The sequence below is a fragment of the Sylvia atricapilla genome, chromosome 13, assembly GCF_009819655.1.
Source record: "Sylvia atricapilla isolate bSylAtr1 chromosome 13, bSylAtr1.pri, whole genome shotgun sequence".
In the NCBI taxonomy this organism is placed as follows: Eukaryota; Metazoa; Chordata; class Aves; order Passeriformes; family Sylviidae; genus Sylvia; species Sylvia atricapilla.
This window is the reverse complement of record NC_089152.1, coordinates 335,627-357,636: the sequence shown is the minus strand read 5'-3', so window position 1 is coordinate 357,636 and position 22,010 is coordinate 335,627. Positions and strand designations below refer to the sequence as shown.

General features: G+C 62.9%; 5 protein-coding genes across 6 annotated transcripts; 4 read left to right on the top strand and 1 right to left on the bottom strand.

Moving 5' to 3' along the window:
* Positions 1-583: 583 nt before the first annotated feature.
* Positions 584-3,198, bottom strand: CIB1 (calcium and integrin binding 1). The gene is made up of 7 exons (XM_066328125.1): positions 3,078-3,198; positions 2,895-2,929; positions 2,273-2,375; positions 1,730-1,883; positions 1,395-1,513; positions 1,232-1,320; positions 584-996 (listed from the first exon to the last, which is right to left on the bottom strand). Exons 1-7 carry the CDS (start codon positions 3,126-3,128, stop codon positions 975-977), a joined length of 573 nt encoding a protein of 190 aa, XP_066184222.1. The 5' UTR covers positions 3,129-3,198; the 3' UTR covers positions 584-974.
* GDPGP1 (GDP-D-glucose phosphorylase 1) lies at positions 3,178-4,341 on the top strand. Its single transcript, XM_066328123.1, has one exon. The coding sequence runs from the start codon at positions 3,272-3,274 to the stop codon at positions 4,337-4,339; it is 1,068 nt and encodes a 355-aa protein (XP_066184220.1). The 5' UTR covers positions 3,178-3,271; the 3' UTR covers positions 4,340-4,341.
* An 858-nt stretch (positions 4,342-5,199) lies between these two features.
* On the top strand, positions 5,200-13,737 carry LOC136366860 (tubulin polyglutamylase TTLL13-like). Its single transcript, XM_066328126.1, has 15 exons — positions 5,200-5,240; positions 6,301-6,419; positions 6,915-7,045; positions 7,417-7,573; positions 7,783-7,926; positions 8,461-8,546; positions 8,656-8,881; positions 9,315-9,499; positions 10,067-10,255; positions 10,709-10,850; positions 11,155-11,334; positions 11,608-11,932; positions 12,495-12,744; positions 13,256-13,366; positions 13,444-13,737. The coding sequence occupies exons 2-15, from the start codon at positions 6,399-6,401 to the stop codon at positions 13,718-13,720; spliced, it is 2,424 nt and encodes an 807-aa protein (XP_066184223.1). The 5' UTR covers positions 5,200-5,240; positions 6,301-6,398; the 3' UTR covers positions 13,721-13,737.
* Positions 13,738-13,789: 52 nt separating this feature from the next.
* HDDC3 (HD domain containing 3) lies at positions 13,790-15,284 on the top strand. Its single transcript, XM_066328124.1, has 4 exons — positions 13,790-13,985; positions 14,537-14,592; positions 14,678-14,918; positions 15,108-15,284. Exons 1-4 carry the CDS (start codon positions 13,790-13,792, stop codon positions 15,236-15,238), a joined length of 624 nt encoding a protein of 207 aa, XP_066184221.1. The 3' UTR covers positions 15,239-15,284.
* Positions 15,285-15,324: 40 nt separating this feature from the next.
* On the top strand, positions 15,325-21,997 carry VPS33B (VPS33B late endosome and lysosome associated). 2 transcript variants are annotated; one of them, XM_066328121.1, is made up of 23 exons: positions 15,330-15,485; positions 15,648-15,728; positions 15,802-15,863; positions 15,992-16,041; positions 16,241-16,308; positions 16,509-16,554; positions 16,873-16,967; positions 17,323-17,427; positions 17,750-17,846; positions 17,968-18,045; positions 18,364-18,437; positions 18,713-18,799; positions 18,877-18,967; positions 19,125-19,199; positions 19,503-19,567; positions 19,631-19,685; positions 19,767-19,813; positions 20,118-20,250; positions 20,530-20,603; positions 21,102-21,203; positions 21,379-21,454; positions 21,523-21,639; positions 21,865-21,997. In XM_066328121.1, exons 1-23 carry the CDS (start codon positions 15,390-15,392, stop codon positions 21,942-21,944), a joined length of 1,854 nt encoding a protein of 617 aa, XP_066184218.1. In that variant the 5' UTR covers positions 15,330-15,389; the 3' UTR covers positions 21,945-21,997. The 2 variants fall into 2 exon arrangements, with proteins under 2 accessions (XP_066184219.1, XP_066184218.1); XM_066328122.1 differs by lacking the exons at positions 16,241-16,308; positions 16,509-16,554 and having other exon boundaries at positions 15,325-15,485.
* Positions 21,998-22,010: the final 13 nt, after the last annotated feature.

The window sequence follows — 22,010 nt, the reverse complement described above, 5'->3', positions numbered from 1 at the left end:
TAGTGCCTCTGGCCTGAGCGTTGAGCTCCCTGTGCTGCCCAGAAGGATCCCAGTGCAGAGGAGGCAGGGAAGGAGGTGGCCCATGGAAAGGGCTGTCGTGGAGCAGGACGTGGAGCCTATCCCCTGCAGTGGCGGCTGGCACACAAGCAGAGAGGCCTGGCAGGAGCCCATGTCCCCAACACCCTCGTGGCACCCGTCCCACAGCCGGACAAAGGCAGCAAAGAGCAAGGGTGAAACCGGAGCCCTTTAATTGTGTCCTCACTGGGACTGGGGGAGGAAGAGGCCAGGGCAGCAGAGCGGTTGCTGCGCTGGAGCCAGAACAGGGCAAAGAGAGAAAGGGAGGAGAAGGAGGAGGAGGAGGAGTGCAGGCTCTGAGCACAGCCCCGGGGGGGGACAGCTCTGCTGTGGGGTGGCACCTGCACAGTGACACTTGAGTGACTGTTCAGAGAAAGCACCCTCATTTGGATTATTGCTCTCGAAAAATGATCCACATTTTGGTTATTGCTCAGAGGATCCACATTTGGGTTATTGCTCAGAGAAATGGATCCATGTGGCAGCAGGGAGGTTCCCAGAAATACAGGGGAGGCAGCTCCCTGCCTGCTGCTGGAAGGCACAACACAGGAATTTGTCCTGAGGGCAGAGAGGGGCTGTGCTGCTGCAGAGTAGCCCCAGGCAGGAGCAGCTCTTCCTCCCTCACCTGAAGAGCTGCCCTTGGAATGCATAAGGATTCAAATTCTAATGCTAGTACAGAACAAGGGCTGCAGGAGAGGCAGATTCCTGGGACCCCTTGCTGTCAAGCAGGCACCTGAGAGGGAAGCAGGAGGGTTCCTGCCCAAGGCATTGTGGCACAGCCAGGCCATTCAGGGGCCGGGCCTGTGCTCTCTGAAAGAGGAAATGGCTGAGCCCACAAAGAGCTGCAGGAACTGGAGGAGTGCTGGAGGAGCTGGAGAAGTGCTGCTGGATAGCCATGGGGCTCACAGGACAATCTTGAAGGAGCTGAAAGAGATATGACAGCATCTGCACCTGCTTGCTAGGTCACACAAAGGGTTTACAAGCACCCAGCGCTGCAGGGACTGGAATCCCCGGGTGGGAGAGGCTCTGCAGAGCCAGCCTGGGATGCAGTTTCCTCTGCCATTATGGCAGCCCTGCCCTCCTGCCACCTCCATGACCTCTACCCCAGTGGGGCAATCAGGGTGATGCATCCCCAGGCAGCCTCTGGAGACCACCGCACCTGGTAAAGTCTGGGGAGCGGGAGATAACGTGCTGGAACTCAGCAGAGTTGATGGTGCCGTCCCTGTCGATGTCGGACTCCTCCAGGATCTGTAGGGGAAGGTGAGCACTGAGCTCTGTGCCTGGGGCCATGCAGTGCCCATGCCCTGGCCAACGGGCCTCACGTTTTGGATGAGCTGCTCCATCTCTGCGCCGCTCAGCCGGGACTCCTCGCCTTGCCCTGTCAGGCAGTTCACCAGTTGCTCCAGGTCCTTCCTGTCCAGCACCCCATCTTCATTAAAGTCTGTGGGGAGAGACAAGATAGGTTTTGGCAGGGCTGCAGCGACCCCAGAGAGGCACAGGCACCAGCACTGCACCACTCTGTGCACCTCACCAGCTGTTCCCACAGGGAGCTCCTAAAGCCACCGTCCCCATGGGTGCTCCAAGGGCACTGCCAGCCCTGCTCCCACTTCCTCAAGGTGCAGGGATCCCAGAACACAGCACCTGTCTCCAGCCTTACCAAAGATGCGAAAGGCATAGTGGGATTTGATGTCAGAGGTGGCAGAATCACTGAAGACACTCAGCATATCAAGGAAGTCTTCAAACGACATGCTGCCATCCCTGGTCTCTGAGGTTGAGAACACATGGCAGATCCGGTGCTGGAAGGGGTTTGCCTGTAGACATGGGAATGGCTCAGGCAGGGCTGGGCACACACCAGCTGTGGCTGCTGCTCTGGCAGGTGAGCAGGTGCCCGCCACTGCTTCATCACTGCTTCAGCACGGTCAAACCTGTCCTGTGCACCTCCCGGGATGCAGCCCTGTGCAGCAGGGATGAGCAGGGTCCCTTGTGGCACAGCAGGAATCCCCAGGATCCCGCACAGCAGGGACCCTTGGGATCCTCCATGGCACAGCAGGTATCCCTGGGATCCTCAGTTGCTCGGTGGGGACAGGGAAGCTCTTTATTGGCACAGCTGAGGACAGAGCACTGGCACAGCAAGGCCGTGGTGGGTGCATGGGGCCCTAACCCGGGAGCAGCAGTGTCCCATGTCTGCCAGACACCATACCCGCAGCTCAGGCAGCGTCAGGAACTGGCTCTTGGGAACCCGCGCGGACAAGGCGTTCTCCCTCTCCTCCTTTGGCAGCAGTTCACTGAACCTCTTGTAGGCACTTTAAGAGGCAAGAAAAAGAGCGGCTCTGTGGTGCAAGCGGGGCGGCAGCATCCCGTCTGGGCACCGGCAGCGCTTCCCAGCGCGGGGTGGCCCGTTCCCACAGCTCCTGCCAGCTCTGCCGGGCGGGAGCGTGTCAGCCGGGGGTGCCACAGCTGCTGCCGGGCCCAGGGGCGGCCGCTCTGTCTGCTGCCCAGCCCGGGCTCCGGAGGGGTCACTACGGACTCGGCCCGGCCCCAGCCGCTACCCCGCCGGTCAGGGCGTCACCTGCCCGGGCCGCGCCACCAGCGGCACCCGCGGACCTTCGCCCCGTCACAACCGGCTCTTAGGGAGTGCCCCCGGCACCTCCCGGCTCGGCTGGGTGTCTGGCGGAACCGGAGCCCCGGGGCAGGGCCGGAGCTCTCCGTGCCCCGCGGCAGAGGCTGCGCCCGGCGGGACCGGGCTGACCCCGGGGGCATGGGGGCCGGTGTTCGCGCCTCCATCCCGCCCCGCTCACGGTATTCCGGCCGGCGGTACTTACAGCAAGATCTCCTGCTTGCTCAGGAACGTCAGCTCCTGCGGGGACAGCACGGGTCAGCACCGGCACGGGGGCCAGGGCCGGACCCAGGGCAGCCATGGGTTCCGTGGCCTCTGGGCACCCTCCGGGCCCGCGCCGCCCTGCCGAGCCCCCCACGGCAGCCGGCCCTCTGCCCGGTGCCGGTACCTGGTACTCGTCCAGCAAGTCCCGGGGGATCAGACTGGCCGAGCCGCCCATGGCGCCGCTTCCCTCCGCACGTCACCCGGCGGCGCCGCGGCAGCTGCCCGCCCCGGGCGGGGCAAACACACGCACATGACGGCCGGCCCCGCCCGGCCCGGCACACCGCGGGCTCCGGGGCGGCAATCGCCGAGGCGACCGAGATGGCGGAAGGGGAGCCGGGCGAGCCGAACGCCGAGGCGTTCGTGTACGGCGAGGAGGACTTGGTGCTGCAGGCAGCCGGCTGGGCCGATCCGGACTCCGCGCCCTCCCGCTTCGACCGGCTGCTGCTGGCGGGCTGGAGCGACCGTATGGAGCGGGGACTGTTCCGGTACCGGCTGGGACCGCTGCCCACCCGCGTCCTGCCCGGCCCCGTGCGCCTCGTGGCGCAGCTGAACGAGAAGCGCAGCTCGGAGCGCCGCCCGCCGCAGCCCGTCCGCAGCCTCCGGGATCCCTTCGACCCCGGCGCCTTCAACTTCACCCGGCTGCGCCCCGCCGAGCTGCTGTTCCGCCTGCGCCGCACCGGAGGCCCGGGGCCGCCGCCCGACCCGCTGCTGGTGGCCATCAACGCCAGCCCGCTGGGGCGGGGACACGTCTTGCTGCTGCCGGAGCCGGCGCGGCGGCTGCCGCAGGTGCTGACGGCCCCGGCGCTGCGCGGGGCGCTGGAGGCGGTGCTGCTCAGCGGCCACCCCGGATTCCTCGTGGGCTTTAACGGGCTGGGCGCCGGCGCCTCGGTGAACCACCTACACTTACACGGGCTCTACCTGGACCGCCCGCTGCCGCTGGAGGAGGCGCCGGCCGAGCCGCTGGGGCCGCACCTGGGGCTGCTCCGCGCCGGGCCGGCCCCCGCCTTCCTCTTCTTCGCCCCCGGCCCCGCGGCGCTGGAGCCGGTATCGCGGGCCGTGTGCCGGGCGGCGGAGCACCTGGACGGTGCCGGGCTGGCCTGCAACGTGCTGGCGGCGCGGGGCGACCCGCCGGCGGGGCCCGGGACCGGAGGCGGCCGTGGGCTGCGGGTGCTGCTGTGGGCGCGCCGGCCCCTCTTCGGCCCCAAGGCGGGTGAGCCTTTCGCCGTAGCGCTGTGCGAGCTGGCAGGGCTGCTGCCGCTGCCCACCGAGCCGCTCTACCGGGACATCACCGAGGCGCAGGCCCTGAGCGCCATCCGCCGGCACCTGCTGCCCGAGCCCGAACTGCTGCACCTGGGCGGGGAGCTGGCGCGGCTGCTGGAGCACTGAACCGACGGCACGGGCAGCGGCTGGAGCACTGAACCGACGGCACGGGCAGCGGCTGGAGCACTGAACTGATGGCACGGGCAGCGGCTGGAGCACTGAAGCGACGGCACGGGCAGCGGCGGGGCTGCTGCAGAGCGGACGGCAGGGATCGGCGGGGGCCGCTGCGGGCGGAGGACGCGGAAGTGACTGTCACGTGACCGCTTGGGGCCGCCCTGCCCGCCGTGCCCGCGTCTCTATGGTGCGTCGCCATGGGAACGCGGCGGACCCAGGCGCGGTGCGATGGCGGCGGCGGGTGGCGGCGGCGAGGGGAACATGGGCCCGGGCCCATCCCCGGGAACCCCTCTGGGCGAGAAGGCGGCCGTCACCGCGCCCCCGCCGGACCGTCCCCCTGCCCCCGCCGGACCCGAGCCGCGGAGAAAGCGCAGGCGAGTGCGGGGCCGCAGCCCCCCGGCAGCGTTCGGCTGGAGCCCATCCAGCCACTCCTGGAGCCGCCTCCCGCTGCCTCACTCGCGCTCGGTCCCGGCCCCAGCCCAGCCGTGCCCCGTCCCCGCTGCTCCCTGTGGGACAGTGCCCAGCCGGGCACCGGCGCTCCCCTGCCCCCGGGAGCCGGTCCGGGGTCCCGCTGACCCAAAATAAATAGTGTTCCCCTAGAACTGCCCCAGCGATCCCCTGTGTGACACAGCCAGGCACGGCTCCGTGCCCACGACCAGCCTGCCGGTCCCCTTGCGGCTGTAGGGAACCCGGGCTGGCTCGGTCACACTGCCCGGTGTGCTCTGTGTGTGAATAGGGGGTAGGGGCTGTGTCCCCACTCTGTCCTCTGCCCGGTGCCTCGCTGAGCTGCTGTCATCTCCTCTCTATTTCAGTGTCCCCTCCATCAACCTGAGCGGCTGCAAGTACGAGAGTGGTAAGTCAGAGGGGCGGGGGCTCCCTGCAGGTTCCCAGCCCACACCCGCAGGCTCTCCAGGTGCTTGCCCAGCCAGGAGCGGTGCTGGCACCCAGTTCCCACTGTTTTATTTACTGCTGCCAGTGACTGGCACAGGGCCCCTGTGTTAGTGGGGAGTTTTTCACACTTTGGATTGAGATTTCACCCGATTTAAAATGTGCAACAGCAGCGCAAGCCCTCAGCATCCCCCACATTTGCATTTGCCATCTGTCTGCTAAAATCGGCAAGAGGGGTTCCATCAGGTACAAGGGAGTACCTGGGCTTAGAGACAGAACCTTAGGGTTGTCAACTGTTTAAGGTGAAGTTGGTAGTGAGCAGGCAGGATCTGTACCTGGAACCTCTCCCTGTGCTGTTCATCCCTAGTGACTCCAGGGAGCTGGTACACTCTCTCCTCCCACTCCTCTTTCCTTCCACAAGCTGCACCTTGAAAGAACAAACTCCTGGCCCTTGAGGGAAGTTATTAATCTACTTTGCTAAGGGATCTTGGTGTGTGTGGATCCCCATCACCTCCCCAGCCCTGCCAAATTCAAACTTGACACTAGCATGAACCATCCCAGCAGAGACCTTTTCCTGCAGAGCTGTGTTCTACTGCTGAAAGATCTTTGACTTGGGAGATTAAATTCACACCTTTGCAAGACTTGTATCTGCCCATCAGGTGTAAGATCCATGGGAAGTTCAACCCTGCCAATAAGGGGCCTTGGTACCTCAAGGCAGGTGGAATTAGAGGGTTAAGAGCTCCCAGAACACTTGCAGCCAGAGGCCTGGGGGGTTGGCCAGATAAAACTGGCATTTCTGCCACCTTCCAAGGGGTTATGCCAATACCTTATACCTCTGAGAGGGGAACTGCAGCCCAGAGAGCTGCACACTCCATCCTTTGTTATTTTGGGGGGGTGTCAGCCCCTGTATGTGGCTCCTCAGCCAGAGATTTGTTTCACATTCCATCCCTGGTTACTCTGGGGGTTTATCAGTCCCTGTACATGTCTCCCCTGCCTGGCCCCTGTCACTGCTTGCCTTGGCACAGTGCGGCGGGCAGCGCAGCAGTGCGGGCTGAAGGAAGCAGGGGAGAACGAGGAGTGGACGGTGTACTGGACAGACAGCACGGTCACTCTGGACCGCCTCATGGAAATGAAGCGCTTCCAGGTAAACAAAAACAGCTGCCCAGCAGGACCTGCTCAGGAAGGAGGGTGACCCAGGGCTGTCTGTGGAACAGCATGTGGCAGGGTGAACCAGAAGCACCCAGTGCGGTGCCATGCGCCATCTGTGCCTCGGCTCCAGGGCACAGGGTCAGATGGCTTTGCTTGTGCCGTGTCCCTGGTTGGTGTCACCAGCAGCATTCAGCAGCTATGGTGGGAGCAGGAGCGTTCCAGCCTTATGATGTGCTGTGAAATAAACAGTTGTTGATGATAAACGGCTCTTATGCTGCTCCAGGGCTAAGATGGAATAGGCAGATAAATCACTCGTGAAGCTCAGATAGAGCAGCTGCAGCAAGTCTCACCCCCCAGCAGTAGTTCAAGGCAGCCAGAGGCCTGGCTTCCCTCTCGCTACTGGTTCTCCGTGCACAGGCTCTCCTCGGGGCCGGGAGAATCCATCCCTCAGGGCCTCCGCTGATCTGGGTTTTTTCTGCCGCACTTTTAGAAAATCAACCACTTCCCAGGCATGATCGAGCTGTGCCGCAAGGATCTGTTGGCTCGCAACCTGAACCGCATGCTCCGCCTCTTCCCCAAGGAGTACAACATTTTCCCCCGCACGTGGTGCCTGCCAGCCGAGTGAGTGGCCGGGGCTGGTGACAGCGCCGCGGGGACAGGGGACAGGGAGGGGGAGGCTGCTCGCCTGCTCTTTCTGGGCACCAGAGCCCAAACCTTACCCTGCTTTGGCACACACCGTGGTGACCTCTTCCGCAGACCTCCCACCATAGATGGAGATGTGTGCAAGGAAAAGGTGGGATGGGGAGAGCTGGGTCAGGTCGCACAGGGGCCAATCTGTGACTCCTGTAGATTAGGAATGGGGGTTGATTCATCCCCTGCAGAAGTTCAGTGTGTGCTGGCCTGCAGCACCACGGTTTCAGTACACAGCTGTCAGGAGAGAGTTCAGAGGGATGTTTTTTGCAGCTGGTGATAGTCACCCCTTCCTTGCACAGCTATGGAGATTTCCATGCCTACACATCCACGAGGAAAACAAGAACATTCATCTGCAAGCCCGACAACAGCTGCCAGGGAAGAGGGATCTTCATAACCCACCACCTAGAGGAGATCAAGCACGGGGAACGCATGATCTGTCAGCAGTACATCTCGGAGGTACTGGGACACTCCTGGAACACTGTGGGGGGATTCCAGCCTCCTCACTCTGCCAGCACCCCCCATCCTCCCCGGGTCTCCCCAGGTCTGCTGGAGGTGTTGGTGTGGCTGCAGCACAATGGGGACACAGACAAAGCTTGCCCCTCTGCTGAGCAGCACAGGCAGATGGAGCAGTTCTTCATCTCACCCTTGCTCCTCTTTCCTCACAGCCCTTCCTCATTGACGGCTTCAAGTTTGACATGCGCATCTATGTGCTGGTCACATCCTGTGACCCTCTGAGGATTTTCCTCTACAAGGAGGGCCTGGCCCGGTTTGCCACCATGAGGTACATCGATCACAGCACGAGAAACCTGGTAAAAAGGAAATTTCAAACAAACTCATATAGTATCTGTAGGTGTCAGTCCTTAACTTGTCCTGGGGGCATTCCAGGCCTTGAAGAGACAGGTATTGGGGGTTGCAGGAGTCCCAGCTTGATGCTTTCCTGTTCTTCCTCTATACCCCTTCCTCCTCCTTTCAGGAGGGATAGTAGATCTACCCCAAGGCCCCACATTTGGACTGTTTACTGGCATTACCATAGAATCATGGAGTTGTTTGCTTGGATGAACCTAGGAAGGTCTCCAACCTCATGTTCAAAACTTGGTCAACAATTAATTAATATCTGGTATCTCAGGGTCTCACCCTATCAGGTTTTGAAAACCTGCAGAATGAAGCCCCCATGGTGTCTCTGGGCAGCATGTTGTGCTTCTGGCCCTGATAAGTGTGCTCAATTCCACACCGTTCCTACTTTGCCCATGCTTCAGGCAGAAGAGAACATGGGAGTATCTGGTGGGGCTGTTCCTGTTCTTGCTCAGTAGTTCAGTGTGAACAAACGTCTCTTGTGTCTCTAGGGTGACATCTGCATGCACCTGACCAATTATGCAATCAACAAACACAATGAGAACTTCATCATGGACGACACAGTGGGCAGCAAGAGGTACTGGCATGTCTGAGCACTGCAAGAACACTGCCTGGGGACACTGGTTTACCTCAGCTTTCCTGAGGTGACACAGCTGAGCCCTTACCACCTCCTGTTCCCCACACAGGAAGCTGTCCACCCTGAATGCCTGGATGGCAGAGCACAGCTATGACACATCAAAGCTCTGGGCAGATATTGATGACATTGTTATAAAGACACTGATTTCGGCTCACCCTGTGCTGAAACACCATTACCAGAGCTGCTTCTCCAACTACACTACTGGGTGTGCCTGCTTTGAAATCCTGGGCTTTGACATTTTGCTGGATAGAAGGCTGAAGCCATGGCTGCTGGAGGTGAGGAAGGAGTGGAGAGCTCAGAGCTGGGGGACTGGGACAGGGGGGGTTGGGATGAACAGGGCTTGTCTGATTCAAAAGGGCCACCTTGCTCACAAAATTAACCAGGCTGTGAAGCTAAACTACCTGCTGTGAGCAGGATCCAAGAGAACACATTTCCTGCACACCATCTAACAACAAGGAGTTTCCCAAGCCTTCAGACCCCTTGTCCTCTGAGCACCCTGAAATTGTGACAGCTGCCCCCTGCCTGCACCCTGTGGGGTGGTATCCAGGTGACCTGTGGCACAAGTGGGCAACACACTGCAGGAGAGAGTGCTGTGTGTGCTTCCTGCTTCCTGTCTCTGGCACATAGAAGAGCATCCATGGGCAGTGTGGGGTGTGGCTGGGGCTGTGAGCTGGGGTACCAGGTTAGGTTACCTGCTTGTCCTGGCAGGTGAACCACTCTCCCAGCTTCAACACGGATTCTCAGCTAGACCATGAGGTGAAAGATGCCCTTCTGTGTGACACCTTCAACCTGATCAATGTGCACGCCTGCGACAGAAAGAAGGTGCTGGAGGAGGACAAGCGGCGGGTAAAGGAACGGCTCCTTCAGCCCAACCAGACTGCCCGTGAGTCCAGGTACTGCTGTTCCCCCACACTGCTGCAGGTCCCCACTGAGCAGGACAGGGCATGACAGAGCAGGATAACATCAGGGCTGGCTGCTGGAAGCTCCCCAGAGCCCATGGCATTGTGCAGCCTGAGCTCTCCCAAGCCATCTGCATCCTGCAAGGAGGAGCCAAGGCTCCTCTCTGGGTGCCAGATCTGTGACACCTTGTGCTCTGGGCACTGGCAGAGCTCTGCCCAAGCTGCACATGCTTGTCATCTCTTTTGCCTGGGCTGGCAGAAATGCTCACATGAGGAACCACAGCCCTGCTTCAGGAACTGGGGGTAGCCTGGGCATGGGCCCTTCTCCAGGGCAGGAGTCCTCTCCAGGACAGAGGGTTTCCCCTTCCTCTGTCTGCATGTCCTTTCACGAGCCTGTGTTCAGTGAGCCTGCTGCCTTCACAGGCAAGGCATGGCTCTCCCCAGCTGCTGTTTCCATCAGGAGTCCTGGGATAATCCTGGGACATGCTGAGCATGTCAGCCCTGTGCTCTGCCTGTCCCAGAGCCTCCCTTCACAGTTCCCTGTCCTCCCTCGTGCTGCAGGCGCAGGGAGCAGGAGAGCAGCCAGGCTGCCTGGCTGGCACAGGCTGAAACCTATGAGAACGAGCACCTGGGTGGGTTCCGACGCATCTACCCAGCACCTGGGACAGAGAAGTATGAGCCATTCTTCCAGCAGAGCAGGTCCCTCTTCCAGGAAACAGTATCATCCAAGGCACGAGAAGAGCATGCCAGGTACACGGCTCCTCTGGAAACCCACTGCTCACAGGTAGCATGGAGACAACTTGCTCCTGATCCCTCCTGGGGAGCAACTCTGCTGCTTGGCAGGTGTAAGAAAGCGGGGAGAGTGGGAAGGGAAAGGAAGGAGCCTGCACGTGCTGTGGCATCGCAGCAAAGTGGCTCCTTTTAGATGGACTCCAGAGAGGCAAGGGTAGTACTCCATTGACTTTGGACCCTGGAGACTTTCCCAAATATCTCCCTCCCCTTTGGCAGGCACAGCCTAATCCAGGGGCATTTATCTTTTAAAGTCTCTTTACAAGCATCCCATGCCATCTCTTGGCCCGCTTCTATTTTGGGCTATTCATACAGAACTTTGGCCTGTAGTAAATGTCCTCAGATTGCAGTCTGCCCCACAGCCTTTGATATCGTGGCTCTGAGCCAGTGAGTGACTCTGCTGTTCCGTGGCAGGCAACAGCTGGAGGTGATGCGCCTGAGAAATGAAAAGCTGGAAGCTGCCACCAGGAAGAAGAAAACAGAGAGGATCCAGAATAAAAGCAGAGCTCCTACAACCCACCTTGCCCACAAAAGCACCAAGGCATGGGATAGAAAGGTACCTCAGTGTCAGCATTGTCCATGGGCTCTCCAAGTCAGTGACATGGCTCTGGAACCCATTGGTACACCCATGGAGCAGAAATTCCAGATTTGACTCTTTGCATGAAGTTCAGAGTCAACAACTTGTGTTGGCAGTATTTGCAAGCACCAGTGTTGTGCCTTTCCACTTTGGCTCTCACTGGGATCTCTGTTGCACCCTGAGACTGTAACTGTCCCCAGGGTTGGGGCAGCTCATGGCTTTGTCTCACCTGTGTGTTATCCCAGCTTCAGCTTTGCTATAGCTCAGGTATTTCTCTGCCAAGGTGCAGCGCATGCAATACAACTCCATGCAGCCCCAGGACATCGTGGAACACGAAGAGAAGAAGAGAGTGAACGCTCTGCGGCAGCGTGAGAAGCTGATCCGAGACCTGGGCATCATTGACCAGCTTTCCCGGCTGCTCTCCACAGCTGACACTCAGGAATCCTCTGCCCTCCCAAACCAGGTAATGGCCTTGCCCAGAGCCATCCCACACGGAAGTGAACTGGGCACTGAGCATCTCTGGTGGGAGAGGATGGGGGCCCGCTGCAGGCAGATCAGCTGCTGTGCCTTCAGGGTGATGTGAGTCTGGAATGGTGGTGGGGGCATTCCTGGGGACAAAGTGCAGGGTGATGCTTTAGTGAGCACACCTGGGCATGACTAGAGAAGACTTTTCCTTCCCACCTCCTGCCAAGGCCTACAGAAGTGAGCCATGGCCATTTCCCTTCTCTCCTTCCAGCTGCAGTTTCCCTGGGATGTCATCGGGGACCACAACGCCCGCGATTTAATGATGCTTATCTCATTCCTGGGAGTCCCGGTCCAGCCCTTGGGACACAGGATCCTCCACAGCCAAAGAGCCCAGGCCCTGCTGCGGCACATCCCAGGCCCAGATGCCAACGCCATGCAGCCCCTCTGCATTCGAGGCCACAGCGTCCCGTACCACGTGCGGCACGAGGGCCCCCGGGCGCTGGGCGGGGGCTGGCTGCAGGGCCAGGCAGCGGGGACAGCCGTCACACAGCCCTGTGTGCACACCAAGCAGCTCCCTGGCACCCAGGCTGAAGGCTGTAAGTACACATCACCTTCCTAAGGATGCTGCTGGCCTTGCCAGGGTGGGAGGAATGGCAGGAGCTTCATGGAGCTCTCAGGGATGCTGGGACACTGCAAAAGGGTCGCCATCCTCTGCTTGGGGCACTGGTAACCACTGGAAGTCTCTGTCTGAGGCTAGGAGCATCCCATTTGCAGGGACAGGGAAGAACCATGGGTAGTTTCCCAGGATCAAGGGTGGATGTGCAGGCTTGGGGGGAAGTGTGAGAAGCCAGGAGAGTCAAAGGCGTGCATTAGCTCTTGGGGGGCAGAGGGGACATGGTAGCACAGCACAGACCCCAGTCTCCTCCCAGGCCTCCCTCCCACCACACTGCTCCCTGCCCATGCTCTCAGCCTTCATCCTTGCCCAGCCCTGCCTGGCTCCCCAGCATTGGCTTCATCCCCTTTGCAGCCTTAGGACCAGGGCAGCAGGAGCAAAGAAGGGGTTGACAGGACCAAGCCCCACGGGGAGGGGCAGTGGGGGCTGCTGACCTGCAGAGCCGCTGGCTCTGCACAGCCCCACATCCATCTGTGCTGTTGCAGGTGATGCTGGTAGTCTGTCATCCTCCGATGAAGGCAGCTGTCCCCCGGCTTCCCCAGCCAGCCCAGAGGAGGCCACAGGTGATGGCATCTTCAGCTGTGCTGTGGCCCAGGAGCTTCCCATCGCCACTGCCGCTCACATGCAGCACACACGTGCCTCATACCGTGGCAGAGCCCTGCCATGCCACTACGTCACCCCATGCCAGCATGCCCCATGCCAGTGCCTCACACATTCACAGCATGAAAAGCACAGGTAACGTGGCGCCCAGGGCTCAGCCTTCCTCCCACGTGTGCTTGCGTGAGAACCAGGACATGCTGGATAGGCTCCATCAACTCTGGGGTCGGCTGCTGAGTCCCCTGGCCAGAGCCTGGGCCCAGCTTGGCTCCAGCCACCCGCCCTGGCTCTCTGCCCGGACCGGAGACTGGTGCTTGTGCCCCTGTCCGTGCCCTGCCCGCTGCACCCGTGCTTGTGACCCACGGCCGCGTGCAGTGAAGCCCTCCAGAGGCCCCGTCGGAAGCTCGCTCTCCCCGCCGGGGCCGCTCCCCCGCCGGCCCCGCCCGTTCCTGGCCATGGCGGTGCTGCTCCGGCGCTGCCTGCGGGCGGCCCCGCTCCTGGCCCGGGCCCCGCGGCGGGCGGCGGCGGCGTGGCCCGGGGACCCGGAGCCGCCGGACCCGGCGCTGGAGGAGACGCAGAGGTGCGGAGCGGCGGGACGCCCGCGGTCGGGGCCTGTGCCGGCCCGGGCGCTCACGCGTGTTCCCCGCAGGGCGCGGCGGCGGCGGGCGGCGGCGCGGATGGAGCGGCTGCGGCGGGAGCTGGGCGGGGAGCGCGGAGCCCCCGATCGCACCCTGACCTGGCAGGCGATGGAGCAGCTGCGGTGAGCGCGGGGCCGGGCGGGCCGCGCCCGGTGACCGTGCCCGGTCGCCGCCCCGGTGACCGTGCCCGTGCCCGCAGGTTCCTGCGGCGGGAGCTGCCCGAGGAGTGGCCGTTGGAGCGCCTGGCCCAGGGCTTCGGCGTCAGCACGGACGTGGTGCGGCGGGTGCTGCGGAGCCGCGGCTGCCCCTCACCGCGCCGCCGCCTGCGGCAGGACCAGCGGGCGCTGAGCGCCGCCGCCACGGCGCCGCCACCGGGACGGGGAGCGGGGGACGGGCGCGAGGTGCGCGCCCCCGACGGGACGCTGTTGTACCGGCTGCCGCGGGGCTGGGGCGGGCCGGGGCACAGCGCGCAATAAACGGAGTTGGGACCCGCCTCTGCCTGTGCAGCTTCCGTCGCGTCGGGCGTTGGCTCCGATCCTGCGGGGATGAGCTCTGAGGCGCCGGCCCTGGGCTCCGCGGCCGCGGGGATGGGCTCCGAGGCCGCGGGGATGGGCTCCGAGGTGGCGGGGATGGGCTCCGAGGTGGCGCGGCTGCTGGAGGCGGTGGACTTTGCAGCCAGGAAACACAAGGACCAGCGGCGGAAGGATCCCGAGGGCACCCCCTACATCAACCACCCCATCGGTGCGGAAACCCCCCGGCGCCGCGCCCCGCTCCCGGGAGACCCCCGCGGCCCTCTCTCCCAGAGCACCGCTCACCCCTGGGAGCGCTGCCAACCCCCGGGAGCCCTTCAGCCCGGCCCGTGGAGAGAACCGTATCCCTTTTCCCATACCGTGTCCTTCAGCCCGATGGGGGCAGAGCTGCCGAAGCACTGCAGCCCTGGCCCCCGCCCCAGCCCTGTGTCTGTGTGTGGCTGCCACCACACTGTTGTCCTGCTGTGGATATGGCCCACGGGAGCTGTTGAGGGGCCCCGTGCCACAATCGCACCTGCCAGGTCTGGGGACAGCACCCACCTTGGAGGCAGTGCCAGCCCCTGGGACCTTCCTACCTGCCCAAAGCCAAAGGATTCACCGTACAAGATGTGCCCGTGGGGTTCCCCTGCCCAGGGGTGATCTCGGGGAAAGTTCACTGCCCACCGTGCAGCATGGGCCCCGTGTCACCCACGGGAGCCACTTTCGTGGGTCGGAGCTGCCTGTTCCCCGGTGCCTCCTGCCACCTTTACGTTCTCGCTGCAGGCGTCGCCAGGATCCTGGCGCATGAGGCCGGCGTGACAGACATAGTGGTGCTGCAGGTAACGCCCTGCCCTGCCCTCCCCTGCCCGTTCCCTTTGCTCGGCCCGGACCCCCGTAGTCCCCCTCGTCCCCTCCTCGCCGCAGGCCGCCCTCCTGCACGACACAGTGGAGGACACGGACACCACGTTCTCCGAGATCGAGGAGTGTTTCGGTGCAGAGGTGCGGCGCGTGGTGGAGGAGGTGACGGACGACAAGACCTTGCCCAAGATGGAGCGGAAGCGGCTGCAGATCGAGCACGCTCCCTTTTGCAGCCGTCGGGCCAAGCTGGTCAAACTGGCGGACAAGCTGCACAACCTGCGGGACCTGAACCGCTCTACCCCGCAAGGTACCGCCCGCGCCGGCGGCAGCGGCACCGCGGGGCCGGAGAGGAGCGCGGCTGGTCGCAGCCAGCAGCATGGCTTATGCTGTGGGCTGCGCCAGAGGAGTCCCGGGCTGCTCCGGGCCTAGGGCGGGAGGCGGGGGCAGCGTGCGTGAGCGGCCGCGGCCGGAAGTGACGTCACGCGTGTCCCCGCAGGCTGGTCGGCGGAGCATGTGCAGGAGTACTTCCGGTGGGCGGCACGCGTAGTGTCGGGTCTGCGCGGCACCAGCGCGGCCCTGGAGGGGGCGCTGCAGCGCCTGTTCGAGGAGCGCGGCGTGGCCACGTGACCGGGGCCGCGGCCGCCTCGGCCAATAAACATGCGCAGAGCTCGGCGTCCCTGCGTTGCCATGGTTTCGCGCGCTTCCGCCGCCGCGGAGTTCCGGTCGCGCCGCGCCGCGCCCGCCCTCGGGTGTTCCCGGTGGCGACCGGGCTCCCGCCATGGCCTTCGCCGGGCGGCGCGACGCGCCCGAGCCGCCGGACTTCGGGATCCTGAAGCGGCTGGCGCGAGACCAGCTCGTCTACCTACTGGAGCAGGTCCGGGGGCCACCCGGGGCAGGGATCCCGCACCGGGTGGGCGTAGGGAGTCGGCGGGATCGGTGTCGGCCGTGGGCTTGGGGGTCGGTAGTTGGGGCCGGCGCGGGGGGAGCCCGGCACGGGGCAGCCGCCGGGTGCCGACCCATGCCCGCCTGCCCGCAGCTCCCCGGGAAGAAGGACCTGTTCATCGAGGCCGACCTGATGAGCCCCCTGGACCGCATCGCCAACGTGTCCATCCTGAAGGTACCGCGGGGGGCGGTGGGGCCGCCCCGCCCGCCGCCACCGCCCGCGCCGAACGCGCGCCCTGTCCCCGCAGCAGCACGACGTGGACAAACTGTACAAAGTGGAGACCCGGCCGGCCCCCGGCGCCAGCGACCAGTGAGTGCCCGCCGGGGCTGCCGCTGCTCAGAGCGCGGCTCTGCTGGTGCCCGAGCAGAGCTCTGGGGAGAAGGGTTCCCGAGGCACGGACGGGTACGAGCAGCCCCTCGCTCCCCTCTGTGGTGCAGGTTCTGCTTCCTGGTGCGGCCGCGGGTCAGGACCATGAGGTTCATCGCCGGTGAGTGCGGCCCCAGAGGCGGCTGCCCCTCAGCTGGGGCCGGTGTTCTGGGCTGCCACTGTGCCCAGGCCCGAGGCGCTCTCGGAAGCCCTGCTCCCGGGGTTTCACTTGTGCCTGGGGCAGTCGGGCTCTGAGAGCCGAGGGCAGCTGTGCCTGGCAGTGTGGGCAGCTGTGCAGGGGCTGTGTGGGGTGTCCACAGATATTGTCAACGCTGACAAGATGTCAGGGAGGAGCCGGAAGTACAAAATCATCTTCAGCCCCCAGAAGGTCAGACCCACGGTGCTGCCCTGTCACTCTGTGCCTGGCTAGCCTTTTCACCTTCCACCCCTTCTAAAGGCATCAAAATTGTTTGGTTTTAATCCAGAAATGTTTAAGTAAACCCAAGTGTTGTAACACCTGGGAAAGCACTTCAGAGCTTTTCCTGCTCAGAGCCTGCCTGGCCCTGAGGGTCTCCCCTTCCCTTCCAGTTCTATACTTGTGAGATGGTGCTGGAGGAAGAAGGGGTCTTCGGTGGTGAGTGGGGCTGCAGTGCTGGCTCGGGGTAGCTGACACCATAGAATCCCAGTTAAATCCCAGTGCTGGGATGCCTGTGTAGGCAGGGACTGGAAGGTGGGCAGGGAACACGGGGTCCCTTGAGGCTGGCTGCCGGACTGCAGGCAGATGGGTGCCCACACAACCTCAGCCCCTCTCTTCTGCCTGAGGAGAGGAGACAGGGTCCTGCCACCCAGCCTGTCTGAAGCTCCACAGGCCCTATTTTGGGGCTGCTGGGATTCTTGGGGCTCTGCCTGCCCAGGGCTGCATAACTGTCTGCTATCCCTGTTGCAAACACAGATGTCACCTGCGATGAATGGTCCTTCTACCTGCTGCCCCTGGATGAGGACATCATCAGCATGGAGCTGCCCGAGTTCTTCCGTGACTACTTTCTGGTCAGTGGGACACTGTGATGGGGTGACAGCACCATCCTGTCCCCTGTGCCTCACTGGAGCTGGGGACAAGGTGCTGTTCAGAGAGGACGTTTGTGGCATCCTGCTCAGCCCCTCAGTCTGTACCACGGGCCCCATCTACTCCCCGGGGGCAGCTTTTACAGGGGAGTGGTAACTCAGCCCCAAACTGGCCCCTATGCCCCTGCCTGAGCAGCCTGGGGACATCCTGTTGTGTTCCTGGGATGAAGCTCCCAGCTCTGTGATGAAGCTGCACATGGATGATGAAGCTCCCAGCCCAATCCCCTGCCGTGGCAGTCCTTCCCAGCCAGCTGCCCACACTCACCCCCTCATCCTGCAGGAGGGAGATCACCGCTGGATCAACCCTGTCGCCAGAGCCCTGCAGTTGCTGAACTCCCTTTACGGCCCTTTTGGGAAGACTTACGGCATCGGCCGCTGTGCTAAGGTGTGGCTGGCACCAGGGGTCCCTTGGGTCCCCATCGGGGGTGCAGCTTGCAGGGACCTGGACCCCATCAGCCACATGGCAGCACGTCACCACAGAGGTGTCACTGTACTATGCCTCCTCCTGGGCAGGTTTTTGGGGGGTCCCATATGCCAAGGTGGGAAGCAGAGGGGCAGCTGCCGCTCGCTGGGGTGTGGTGGAGCCCCCTGTGCCCCAAGGGGAGAGCATTTGTGCCTGGCCTTGGTTGTCAGCCCCACTGTGTGCCAGGGCCCTTGGTGGGAGCCTGGGGCTGCTCCCCGGCCCTGGCACCCTCTGCCCCTCACAGATGAGCTACGAGCTGTGGCGGGACTTGGAGGACGAGAGCGAGAGTGAAGTCCAGGGCAGGAAGCCTGAGATTGGACATGTCTTCCTCATGGACAGAGGTGGGCCGAGGCAAGGGCAGCAGTCGGGGGGAGTGTTTGGGCTCCCCCAGAGGGGCAGGGAAAGCCTTTGTGGGGCAGCAGGGGGAGCGGGAGGGCAACCTGGCTCCTGCTCTCCTTGCAGACATGGACTACGTGACAGCACTCTGCTCCCAGGTGGTCTACGAGGGGCTCGTGGACGACACTTTCCGCATCAAGTGTGGTAGGTGACTTGGGAGGGCAGCAGGGCAGCACGGGGCCCTGTGGGGCACAGAAGGGCTCTGCACTCACCGTGGGGCAGAAAAGGGCTCTGCACTCACCTGCCCCGTGTCTGCAGGGTTTGTGCCTGGCATTTTCAGGCACAGTGCTGTTCCCATAGGGACAGTCCCAGTGTGGGGTGGGGCTGGACGTCATCCGCAGGGACAGTCCTCACTTTGACCAAGAGTCTAGGCCTTGTCTCTGCTGCCTCTTACATCAAGGTTCGGGCATGTGGGAATGTTGCTGTCTCTGGGACAAAGCAGCTCTTCACTTTTCCCTGCAGGCAGTGTGGATTTTGGGCCAGATGTCACTTCTTCTGACAAGAGTATTAAGGTGCTGCTCAATTCCCAGGACAAGGTGAGTCTTCACAAGCCTTGGGGGTGTCCCCTTGGTGGGAGGAGGCAGAGTGGACCATTCCCTCCACTGAGCTTGAGCAGGAGTGGCTGGGGGCTGCTTGGCCCCCAGAGCATGGGTTCAGGCACAGAGACCAGAGAAACCTGGTGTGCAGGTGCAGCTATACTTCTGAACCTGTCAGAGTTCCTGCTGGGCAGGTTGCTGGGAACGTTGGCCCTGGGGTGTCTGTCTCCAGGGCTGCAGCTGGCGGGGCCCTGGTAGCTGCCGTGCTCCCACAGGTGTTCAGCGAGATTCGGAATGAGCACTTCTCCAGCGTGTTTGGCTTCTTGAGCCAGAAGTCACGGAACCTGCAGGCTCAGTATGATGTGAGTGTCACCCTGGAATGGGGGATGCCTGTGGCACTGTCCCTCATGGCCACAGCCCCGTGCTCTCCCTCCCACAGCGGCGCCGGGGCATGGACATCAAACAGATGAAGGACTTTGTGTCCCAGGAGCTGAAGGGACTGAAGCAGGAGCATCGCCTGCTGAGCCTGCGTAGGAACCGAGGGGAGGGAGGGGCCCTCGGCTGTACTGCAAGTGCTGGAGCTCCGGGGAAAGCAGGGGGTCGGGGGGCCCTGGGTGTGCCCAGCAGAGGCTGTTGGTGTGTGCTGACAGTGCCTGCAGAGCCCTTTCCCATCTCTTGGCTGTGTAGATATTGGTGCCTGTGAGTCTATCATGAAAAAGAAAACCAAGCAGGACTTCCAAGAGACCATCAAGGCTGAGCACTGTGAGTGCTGCTCCATGCCCTATCTGTGCCTACCCCTGCTCCAGTCTGACCCATGGCCTTGCTTGCCCCAGGCCTAGGCAGCCTCATGCCTGGGTGTTCCCTGAGTGGCCACTGTCCTGCCAGTCCCTTGTTTTGGGAGTGTCTCAAGACCCTAAGTAGGGTCAGGCTGCACTCTCTGAGAGGGAATGTGTGGTGGGGTGGCAGCCCCATTCCCTGGGGCGTTGGGAGGGCAGCTGAGCCCAGAGCTCAGCTCAGTGGGCTGGCAAGAGCCCTGGGGTGATGCTGCCTGTGCCCCTGCCACAGCATTGCTGGAGGGCTTTGACATCCGTGAGAGCACCAGCTTCATCGAAGAGCACATTGACCGGCAGGTGAGCCCAGGGGGAAGGCTGCCCCACCCGCCCCAGCTGCCCCCATAACCCCGCTCCCCACAGGTGTCCCCCATCGAGAGCCTGCGCCTCATGTGCCTCCTGTCCATCACAGAGAACGGTGAGTGCCCCGCTGTGCTGGGCCACAGCAGTGGTACTGAGCCCCAGCCCTGGCACAGAGCTCACCTGGTGCTCCCCACAGGTCTCGTCCCCAAGGACTACCGCTCCCTGAAAACCCAGTACCTGCAGGTGAGGGGGCCCAGGTAGTCACTGCAGAGCAAGAGCTGGGTCCGATGGGGGTTCCCCTCCCTGTGGTCTGTGGTCTGGCCACGAGGCACTGGGCAGCAACACTCCTGGGGACAAGCCCTGCCTCCACTGGCCCTTCAAGAGCCCCAGCATGCCCAGGCTGTCTCTGCAGGACAGAAGCTGCTGCCACAGGCCCCACCTGCTCCTGCTCTCTGAGCAGCCTGAGCCTCCCTGCAGAGGGGACACCCTGTTTGCTTCTCGTGCTTGCAGATGGGGCTCCACACTGACCTGGCTGCCCCATTCACAGAGCTACGGGCCTGAGCACCTGCTGACCTTCCACAACCTCAAGCGCATTGGGCTGCTGACAGAGCAGTCAGCTGGTGACACCCTGACAGCTGTGGAGAGCAAAGTCAGCAAGCTGGTGACAGACCGTGCTGCAGGTGAGGCAGCCCACTGCCCCATGCCTCTGGGAGCCTGGGAAGGGGCGCTGCTGCTGCTGCTGCTGCTGCAGATCTGGAAGCACGTGGCAAAGGTGTGGGCTGCAAGCACCAGGCGTGTCTCCTGCAATGCTGCTGCAGGCAGGGAAATGGACTCTGCTGTGGGGACTGGCAGCCACCACAGCCATTCTCCAGAGCACACAGCTCTGCACATCTTTGCCAGCCTCGGTCTGGCATCCAGACAAAGCCTCTTAAGATGTTTTTCCTTGTCATGTTTTCCAGGAAAGATCACAGATGCATTTAATTCTTTGGCCAGGAAGAGCAATTTCCGAGCCATAAGCAAGAAGCTGGGGTTGGTACGTCCTCAAGGGGTGCTGGCTGGCCACAGTGCCCACAGAGCAGAGGGCTCTGCTTAGCCTGTGTCTGTGCCCAGGCTGCAGGCTTGGCACTCCAGGGCGACAGCTCAGGGCCACATCTGCTGCAGCTGCTCCAGGCAGCCTGCACGCTTCTCCTCGGGGTTGGGGATCACCGCCAGCTTCCCTGCCAGCACTGCCCTGACCCTGCACCCTGTGAGTGTGATGCGGCACTGGGGCTTTCCTTGCCCCCTTCAGACACAGGAGTGGCACTGGGCAGGCAGCCCTGTGTCCTCCATCCTGAGGCAGAGGTCTTAGGGTGCTGGCAAGGTGACATTTCTGTCCCTGGCCCCTGCTGCACAGCCCACTCAGGCCATGTGATGCTGGCTCTGGCATGGTGCTGTGCTCCAAGTGTCTGTCCCTCCTCACCCCTGCACCTCTGAGGGGTGTGAGGCCCCAAGCAGCCTGGTCCTGAACCCTTGGTGTCACCTGTCACTGCAGATCCCTCGGCTGGATGGCGAGTATGACCTCAAAATGCCTCGGGACATGGCATATGTTTTTGGCGGGGCCTATGTGCCCCTGAGCTGCAAAATCATCGAGCAGGTGAGTTCATCTGCTGCTGGAGAGAACCGGGCACGTCCCCTCAAGGCCCTGCCTCCTCCTGGGGAGTGCAGCAGGGGTCTCTCTGCCCAGGGCTGGGGCTGATGGTGGTCATCTACTGCTCTGAGCCTCCTGAGCAGTGCCCAGCACCCAGGCTGACACCCTGCCCATCCCTCAGGTGCTGGAGCGCCGGGGCTGGCAGGGCCTGGAGGAGGTCGTGCGACTGCTCAATGGCAACGAGTTTTGTGTCTCAGGTAGTGGGGGAGAATGGGGGCGGCGGGGCTGGCAGCTGGCGGGTCTTACAGCACTGCTCCCTGTGCAGACAGCGCGGTGGAGGACAACCCTGCCTGCGAGTCCCAACGCGTTATCCTCGCTGTCTTCCTGGGGGGCTGCACCTTCTCTGAAATCGCGGCACTCCGCTTCCTGGGGAAGGAGAGAGGTAGGAGCGGCCTGGGAAGGGCCGGGAGCCGGCGGCAGCCCGGGGATCACCCCGCGGTGCAGCAGGCAGCCCAGCAGGCTCCGTGCGCAGGGACCAGCACTGGCTGAAGCCGTGGGGAGGGGGCGGAAACGTACACGGCTGCCCGGGAAAATGGGTGGGGACGGGACTGGCGGTGCCGGTGCTGCCCCACAGCACTGCCGGAGCACCGACGGGACTTTCCTGCAGGGTGCAAGTTCATTTTCCTGACCACGGCCATCACCAACAGCGCCCGCATGATGGAGGCCATGATTGAGGCCAAGGGCTGAGTCCCGGCGGGGGCCGAGGGAAGCCTGCCAGTAAACATCTCTGCTGACAACGACCCGCCTAGGGCT

Excerpts from the sequence above, each read along its gene's own strand:
- LOC136366860 (XM_066328126.1), top strand. The coding sequence starts at position 6,399 with ATGGAAATGAAGCGCTTCCAG. Across the intron at positions 7,927-8,460 it reads ATCACAGCACGAGAAACCTG|GGTGACATCTGCATGCACCT; the intron begins GTAAAAAGGAAA and ends TTGTGTCTCTAG. Across the intron at positions 10,851-11,154 it reads CCAAGGCATGGGATAGAAAG|GTGCAGCGCATGCAATACAA; the intron begins GTACCTCAGTGT and ends TTCTCTGCCAAG.
- CIB1 (XM_066328125.1), bottom strand. The coding sequence starts at position 3,128 with ATGGGCGGCTCGGCCAGTCTGATCCCCCGGGACTTGCTGGACGAGTAC. Across the intron at positions 2,930-3,077 it reads ACTTGCTGGACGAGTACCAG|GAGCTGACGTTCCTGAGCAA; the intron begins GTACCGGCACCG and ends CTGTCCCCGCAG. Across the intron at positions 997-1,231 it reads CGCTCCCCAGACTTTACCAG|CTCCTTCAAGATTGTCCTGT; the intron begins GTGCGGTGGTCT and ends TATCTCTTTCAG.
- VPS33B (XM_066328121.1), top strand. The coding sequence starts at position 15,390 with ATGGCCTTCGCCGGGCGGCGCGACGCGCCCGAGCCGCCGGACTTCGGG. Across the intron at positions 16,042-16,240 it reads GACCATGAGGTTCATCGCCG|ATATTGTCAACGCTGACAAG; the intron begins GTGAGTGCGGCC and ends GGGTGTCCACAG. Across the intron at positions 19,200-19,502 it reads GACCATCAAGGCTGAGCACT|CATTGCTGGAGGGCTTTGAC; the intron begins GTGAGTGCTGCT and ends CCCCTGCCACAG.
- GDPGP1 (XM_066328123.1), top strand. The coding sequence starts at position 3,272 with ATGGCGGAAGGGGAGCCGGGCGAGCCGAACGCCGAGGCGTTCGTGTAC.
- HDDC3 (XM_066328124.1), top strand. The coding sequence starts at position 13,790 with ATGAGCTCTGAGGCGCCGGCCCTGGGCTCCGCGGCCGCGGGGATGGGC. Across the intron at positions 13,986-14,536 it reads CTACATCAACCACCCCATCG|GCGTCGCCAGGATCCTGGCG; the intron begins GTGCGGAAACCC and ends TTCTCGCTGCAG. Across the intron at positions 14,919-15,107 it reads GAACCGCTCTACCCCGCAAG|GCTGGTCGGCGGAGCATGTG; the intron begins GTACCGCCCGCG and ends GTGTCCCCGCAG.